General features: G+C 39.4%; 1 protein-coding gene across 1 annotated transcript in view; it reads left to right on the top strand.

The window, feature by feature from the left end:
• Positions 1 to 7979, top strand: part of LOC110536533 (protein phosphatase EYA1) — a 138988-nt gene extending 131009 nt beyond the window's left edge. The window contains 1 exon segment of the mRNA XM_090189226.1: positions 6635 to 7979. Coding sequence (XP_090045352.1) covers positions 6635 to 6715 — 81 coding nt within the window. The 3' untranslated portion in view covers positions 6716 to 7979.
• Positions 7980 to 9213: the final 1234 nt, after the last annotated feature.

Consider the following 9213-nt stretch of genomic DNA (forward strand, 5'->3'; position numbering starts at 1 on the left):
CTTTCGCAAGGCACTGTATTAGAGACACATATTTCCCTCAGGGAACACAGATCCACAAAAAAATTGAAAACAATCCCAAATTTTGATAAAGTTCCCATATCTACTGGGTGAAATACCACAGTGTGCCATCACAGCAGGAAGACTTGTGACCTGTTGCCACGAGAAAAGGGCAACCAGTGAAGAACAAACACACAATTTTAAATGTAAATACAACCCATATTTATTTATATTTACTTCCACGTTTGTACTTTAACTATTTGCACACCATATGACGTTTGAAATGTCTTTATTCTTTTGGAACTTTTGTTGGGTGTAATATTTACTGTACATTTTTATTTATTTATTTTTATTTCTTGTTCATTGGCCTTTTGTTTATTTATTATCTATCTACTTCATGTGATTTGTGAATGTGAATGTTAACATACTGTACGTTTTCCCATGCCAATAAAGCCCTTCAATTGAATTGACAATTGAGAGAGACAAGAGAGGAAGATACCATCTCCAGCCTTTAAACTTAAAAGCAAAGGAAAATTTACAAAAAACAAAAAAGCAAAGAGCTTTTTAAGGGTCACTGGAAGCCTTCTAAGTGGGAGAGAGAGAGAACTCTGAGAGGGGGAGGGAGGGAGGGAACTCTGAGGGAGGGAGGGAGGGAGGGAGGGAGGGAGGGAGGGAGGGAGGGAGGGAGGGAGGGAGGGAGGGGCCTTCTAAGTGGAACATACGCCTGGGAGAGAGAGAACTTTGAGAGAAAGCTTTGATAAGACAGAGGTAATGGACCACAGGAGGGAGGGAGGGAGGGAGGGAGGGAGGGAGGGAGGGAGGGAGGGAGGTCGAGGACTCTACCTGACAAGACCCTTTCATTCTCTCCGACTCATGTTTCTCCCTCTCTGCTACTTGCATGGGAACAATGTCTGATTAGCTGGGCTGTCTCTCTATAGCAGTCAAATTCAGCATTAGGTGTTTTTATTTATCTTTTATTTAGTTCAAAGAACATTAACTACCATTGAATTTTGTTTTCTTAGTGTGAAGCAGAGTACCATCATTAGATATAGTACCATCATTAGATATAGTACCATCATTAGATGTAGTACCATCATTAGATATAGTACCATCATTAGATATAGTACAATCATTAGTTATAGTACCATCATTAGATATAGTACCATCATTAGATATAGTACCATCATTAGATATAGTACCATCATTAGTTATAGTACCATCATTAGATATAGTACCAATAGTACCATCATTAGATATAGTACCAGTAGTACCATCATTAGATATAGTACCAATAGTACCATCATTAGATATAGTACCGTCATTAGATATAGTACCATCATTAGATATATTACCATTATTAGATATAGTACCATCATTAGATATAGTACCATCATTAGATATAGTACCATCATTAGATATAGTACCATCATTAGATATAGTACCCCCATTAGATATAGTACCATCATTAGATATAGTACCATCATTAGATCTAGTACCATCATTAATTATAGTACCATCATTAGATATAGTACAATCATTAGATATAGTACCAATAGTACCATCATTAGATATAGTACCATCATTAGATATAGTACCATCATTAGATATAGTACAATCATTAGTTATAGTACCATCATTAGATATAGTACCATCATTAGATATAGTACCATCATTAGATATAGTACCAGTAGTACCATCATTAGACATAGTACCAGTAGTACCATCATTAGATATAGTACCATCATTAATTATAGTACCATCATTAGATATGGTACCAAAAGTACCATCATTAGATATAGTACCAATAGTACCATCATTAGATATAGTACCAGTAGTACCATCATTAGTTATAGTACCATCATTAGATATAGTACCATAATTAGTTATAGTACCATCATTGGTTATAGTACCATCATTAGTTATAGTACCATCATTAGATATAGTACCATCATTAGTTATAGTACCATCATTAGATATAGTACCATCATTAGATATAGTACCAATAGTACCCTCATTAAATATAGTACCAATATTAGATATAGTACCATCATTAATTATAGTACCATCATTAGATATAGTACCAATAGTACCATCATTAGTTATAGTACCATCATTAGATATAGTACCATCAATAGATATAGTACCATCATTTAGATATAGTACCATCAATAGATATAGTACCATCATTAGATATTGTACCAGTACTACCATCATTAGATATAGTACCATTATTAGATATAGTACAATTTTTAGATATTGTACCATCATTAGATACACTACAGTAGTTTCATCATTAGATATAGTACCAGTAGCACCATCATTAGATATAGTACCAGTAGTACCATCATTAGTTATAGTACCATCATTAGATATAGTACCATCAATAGATATAGTACCATCATTTAGATATAGTACCATCAATAGATATAGTACCATCATTAGATATTGTACCAGTACTACCATCATTAGATATAGTACCATTATTAGATATAGTACAATTTTTAGATATTGTACCATCATTAGATACAGTACAGTAGTATCATCATTAGATATAGTACCAGTAGCACCATCATTAGTTATTGTACCGTCATTAGATATAGTACCATCATTAGATATAGTACCATCATTATATATAGTACCATCATTAGATATAGTACCATCATTAGATATAGTACCATCATTATATATAGTACCATCATTAGGTATAGTACCAGTAGCACCATCATTAGTTATTGTACCATCATTAGATATAGTACCATCATTAGATGTAGTACCATCATTAGATGTAGTACCAGTAGTACCATCATTAGGTATAGTACCAGTAGTACCATCATTAGATATAGTACCATCATTAGATCTAGTACCGGCAGGACCATCATTAGATATAGTACCATCATTAGATATAGTACCATCATTAGATATAGTACCATCATTAGATGTAGTACCAGTAGTACCATCATTAGGTATAGTACCAGTAGTACCATCATTAGATATAGTACCATCATTAGATCTAGTACCGGCAGGACCATCATTAGATATAGTACCATCATTAGATATAGTACCAGTAGTACCATCATTAGATATAGTACCATCATTAGACATAATACCAATAGCACCATCATTAGATGTAGTACCAGTAGTATCATCATTAGATATAGTACCAGTAGCACCATCATTAGATATAGTACCAGTAGTATCATCATTAGATATAGTACCAGTAGTACCATCATTAGATATAGTACCATCATTAGACATAATACCAATAGCACCATCATTAGATGTAGTACCAGTAGTACCATCATTAGATATAGTACCAGTAGCACCATCATTAGTTATTGTACCATCATTAGTTATAGTACCAGTAGCACCATCATTAGTTATTGTACCATCATTAGATATAGTATCATCATTAGATATAGTACCATCATTAGATATATTACCATCATTAGATATAGTACCATCATTAGTTATTGTACCATCATTAGATATAGTATCATCATTAGATATAGTACCATCATTAGGTATAGTACCAGTAGTATCATCATTAGATATAGTACCAGTAGCACCATCATTAGATATAGTATCATCATTAGATATAGTATCATCATTAGATATAATATCATCATTAGATATAGTACCATCATTAGATATAGTATCATCATTAGATATAGTATCATCATTAGATATAGTACCATCATTAGATATAGTATCATCATTAGATATAGTATCATCATTAGATATAATATCATCATTAGATATAGTACCATCATTAGATATAGTATCATCATTAGATATAGTATCATCATTAGATATAGTATCATCATTAGATATAGTATCATCATTAGATATAGTATCATCATTAGATATAGTATCATCATTAGATATAGTACCATCATTAGGTATAGTACCAGTAGTATCATCATTAGATATAGTACCAGTAGCACCATCATTAGATATAGTACCATCATTAGGTATAGTACCAGTAGTACCATCATTAGGTATAGTACCAGTAGCACCATCATTAGTTATTGTACCATCATTAGATATAGTACCATCATTAGATATAGTACCATCATTATATATAGTACCATCATTAGATATAGTACCATCATTAGATATAGTACCATCATTAGTTATATTACCATCATTAGATATAGTACCATCATTAGTTACAGTACCAGTAGTACCATCATTAGTTATATTACAATCATTAGATACAGTACCATCATTAGTTACAGTACCACTTTACCATCATTAGATATAGTACAATCATTAGATATAGTACCATCATTAGATATAGTACCATCATTAGATCTAGTACCAGCAGTACCATCATTAGATATAGTACCAGTAGTACCATCATTAGATATAGTACCAGTAGTACCATCATTAGATATAGTACCATCATTAGACATAATACCAATAGCACTATCTTAGATACAGTACTAGTAGTATCATCATTAGATATAGTACCAGTAGCACCATCATTAGTTATTGTACCATCATTAGATATAGTACCATCATTAGATGTAGTACCATCATTATATATAGTACTAGTAGTATCATCATTAGATATAGTACCAGTAGCACCATCATTAGTTATTGTACCATCATTAGATATAGTGCCATCATTAGATATAGTACCATCATTATATATAGTACCATCATTAGATATAGTACCATCATTAGATATTGTACCATCATTAGATATAGTACCATCAGTATATATAGTACCATCATTAGATATAGTACCATCATTAGTTATAGTACCATCATTAATTATAGTACCATCATCAGATATAGTACCATCATTAGATATAGTACCAGTAGTACCATCATTAGATGTAGTACCATCATTAGTTATATTACAATCATTAGATATAGTACCATCATTAGTTACAGTACCAGTATTACCATCATTAGATATAGTACAATCATTAGATATAGTACCATCATCAGATATAGTACCATCATTATATATATTACCATCATTAGATATAGTAGTACCATCATCAGATATAGTACCATCATTAGATATAGTACCATCATTAAATATAGTACCATCATTAGATATAGTACCAGTAGTACCATCATTAGTTATAGTACCAGTAGTACCATCATTAGATATAGTACCAGTAGTACCATCATTAGTTATAGTACCAGTAGTACCATCATTAGATATAGTACCAGTAGTACCATCATTAGATGTAGTACCAGTTGTACCATCATTAGTTACAGTACCAGTAGTACCTTCATTAGATATAGTACCAGTAGTACCATCATTAGATATAGTACCATCATTAGATATAGTACCAGTAGTACCATCATTACATATAGTACCAGTAGTACCATCATTAGATATAGTACCAGTAGTACCATCATTAGTTATAGTACCAGTAGTACCATCATTAGATATAGTACCAGTAGTACCATCATTAGATGTAGTACCAGTTGTACCATCATTAGTTACAGTACCAGTAGTACCATCATTAGTTACAGTACCAGTAGTACCATCATTAGATATAGTACCATCATTAGATATAGTACCAGTAGAACCATCATTAGATATAGTACCAGTAGTACCATCATTAGTTACAGTACAATCATTAGATATAGTACCATCATTAGTTACAGTACCAGTAGTACCATCATTAGATATAGTACAATCATTAGATATAGTACAATCATTAGATATAGTACCATCATCAGATATAGTACCATCATTAGTTATAGTACCATCATTAAATATAGTACCAGTAGTACCATCATTAGATATTGTACTGTCTTTAGTTATAGTACCAGTTGTACCATCATTAGTTATAGTACCAGTAGTACCATCATTAGATACTATATCATTAGATATAGTACTAGTACTAGATATAGTACAATCATTAGGTATATTACAATCATTAGATATAGTACCATCATTAGATATAGTACCAGTAGTACCATCATTAGATATATTACCATCATTAGATATAGTACCATCATTAGGTATAGTACCATCATTAGTTACAGTACCATCATTAGATATAGTACCTTTATTAGTTATAGTACCAGTAGTACCATCATTAGTTATAGTACCAGTAGTACTATCATTAGTTATAGTACCAGTAGTACCATCATTAGATATAGTACCAGTAGTACCATCACTAGATATAGTACCAGTAGTACCATTATTAGATATAGTACCAGTAGTACCATCATTAGTTATAGTACCAGTAGTACCATCATTAGTTAAAGTACCAGTAGTACCATCATCAGATATAGTACCAGTAGTACCACCATTAGTTATAGTACCATCATTAGATGTAGTACCAGTAGTACCATCATTAGATATAGTCCCACTAGTACCATCATTAGTTATAGTACCAGTAGTAGTACCATCAATAGATTTAGTACCATCACGACTGTGTTATTGCCAGGAGAGTGGATCTTGGTCAACTATTGTTAGTCTTGTTTCCTCTCCCCTGCTTTTCTGTAACATGTCATGTCTCTAGCACCAAGAAAATGTAATTAAATATGCTTCTTGTGATTGAATGTTCCCTAATAGTAAAACATGGATGTTTTTTTCAATTTCCTGAACAGCTAAAATGTTTGAGATACCTCTTGTAACAGTCCTGTTTCCCCTCCGCAGCACAACATGCCGTTCTGGAGAATCTCCAGCCACTCTGACCTCATGGCCCTCCACCATGCTCTGGACCTAGAGTACTTGTAGCTACGGCCTGGCACTACACCGCCCAGCCCCGAAACTGGCCCCTACCGGCCACTACACCTACTGGCCCCTACCGGTCTCTACATCAACCTGCTGGCCCCTACCGGCCCCTACATCAACCTACTGGCCCCTACATCAACCTGCTGCCCCCTACCGGTCTCTACATCAACCTACTGGCCCCTACCGGTCTCTACATCAACCTGCTGCCCCCTACCGGTCTCTACATCAACCTGCTGGCCTCTACCGGTCTCTACATCAACCTACTGGCCCCTACCGGCCACTACACCTACTGGCCCCTACCGGTCTCTACATCAACCTACTGGCCCCTACGTCAACCTGCTGGCCCCTACCGGTCTCTACATCAACCTACTGGTCCCTACATCAACCTGGTGGCCCCTATCGGTCCCTACATCAACCTGGTGGCCCCTACCGGTCTCTACATCAACCTACTGGCCCCTACCGGTCTCTACATCAACCTACTGGCCCCTACGTCAACCTGCTGGCCCCTACCGGCCCCTACATCAACCTGCTGGCCCCTACCGGTCTCTTCATCAACCTACTGGCCCCTACATCAACCTACCGACCCATACATAAACCTGCTGGCCCCTACCGGCCCCTACATCAACCTACTGGCCCCTACCGGTCCCTACATCAACCTGGTGGCCCCTACCGGTCTCTACATCAACCTACTGGCCCCTACGTCAACCTGCTGGCCCCTACCGGTCTCTACATCAACCTGCTGGCCCCTACCGGTCTCTACATAAACCTGCTGGCCCCTACCGGTCTCTACATAAACCTGCTGGCCCCTACCGGTCTCTACATAAACCTGCTGGCCCCTACCGGTCTCTACATCAACCTACTGGCCCCTACATCAACCTACCGACCCCTACGTCAACCTACCGGCCCCTACGTCAACCTGCTGGCCCCTACCGGCCCCTACATCAACCTACTGGCCCCTACCGGCCCCTACATCAACCTGCTGGCCCCTACCGGCCCCTACATCAACCTACTGGCCCCTATCTGCCCCTACATCAAACTACTGGCCCCTACCATCCCCTACAACTACTGGCCCCTACCGGTCCCTACACAGCTACCACCTACCTACCCTACACAACTACCACCTACCTACCCTACACAGCTGCCACCAACCTACCTTACTCAGCTACCACCTACCTGCTCTACACAGCTACCAACTACCTACTCTACACAGCTACAACCTACCTGCTCTACACAGCTACCAACTACCTACTCTACACAGCTACCACCTCCACCTACCTACTCTACACAGCTACAACCTACCACCTACCTATCTTACACAGCTACCACCTGGGCCCTACCGGCCTCAAAATGCCTCTATACCTACCTGACCCAAGCCCTCCACATATCTTAACCACTCTACCAGGCCCTACTTCTCCACTTCACATTGCAACCTTTCAACTTTCACCAGCGCCACTTCAGTCCCACCTAGTGACGCCTGCTTGCCTTCCGCGTGTCCTCCTCTTCTTCCCTCCTGTCATGTCCTCCTCTTCCTCTCTCCTGGCGTGTCCTCCTCTTCCTCCCTCCTGTCATGTCCTCCTCTTCCTCTCTCCTGGCGTGTCCTCCTCTTCCTCCCTCCTGTCATGTCCTCCTCTTCCTCTCTCCTGGCGTGTCCTCCTCTTCCTCTCTCCTGTCATGTCCTCCTCTTCCTCTCTCTCCTCTTCCTTCCCCTGGTGTGTCCTCCTCTTCCTTTCTCCTGGTGTGTCCTCCTCTTCCTCTCTCCTGTCATGTCCTCCTCTTCCTCTCTGCTGGCGTGTCCTCCTCTTCCTCTCTCCTGGCGTGTCCTACTCTTCCTCTCTCCTGGCGTGTCCTCCTCTTCCACTCTCCTGGCGTGTCCTCCTCTTCCTCTCTCCTGGAGTGTCCTCCTCTTCCTCTCTCCTGGTGTGTCCTCCTCTTCCTCTATCCTGGCGTGTCCTCCTGTTCCTCTCTCCTGTCATGTCCTCCTCTTCCTATCTCCTGGCGTGTCCTCCTCTTCCTCTCTCCTGGAGTGTCCTCCTCTTCCTCTCTCCTGTCATGTCCTCCTCTTCCTCTCTCCTGGCGTGTCCTCCTCTTCCTCTCTCCTGGCGTGTCCTCCTCTTCCTCTCTCCTGGTGTGTCCTCCTCTTCCTCTCTCCTGTCATGTCCTCCTCTTCCTCTCTGCTGGCGTGTCCTCCTCTTCCTCTCTCCTGGCGTGTCCTCCTCTTCCTCTCTCCTGGCGTGTCCTCCTCTTCCTCTCTCCTGTCATGTCCTCCTCTTCCTCTCTCCTGGCGGGTCCTCCTCTTCCTCTCTCCTGGCGTGTCCTCCTCTTCCTCTCTCCTGGCGTGTCCTCCTCTTCCTCTCTCCTGGCGCGTCCTCCTCTTCCTCTCTCCTGGCGTGTCCTCCTCTTCCTCTCTCCTGGCGTGTCCTCCTCTTCCTCTCTCCTGGCGTGTCCTCCTCTTCCTCTCTCCTGGCGTGTCCTTCTCTTCCTCTCTCCTGGTGTGTCCTCCT

Source organism: Oncorhynchus mykiss, chromosome 11, assembly GCF_057628025.1.
Source record: "Oncorhynchus mykiss isolate SJ-2025 chromosome 11, ASM5762802v1, whole genome shotgun sequence".
Classification (NCBI taxonomy): Eukaryota; Metazoa; Chordata; class Actinopteri; order Salmoniformes; family Salmonidae; genus Oncorhynchus; species Oncorhynchus mykiss.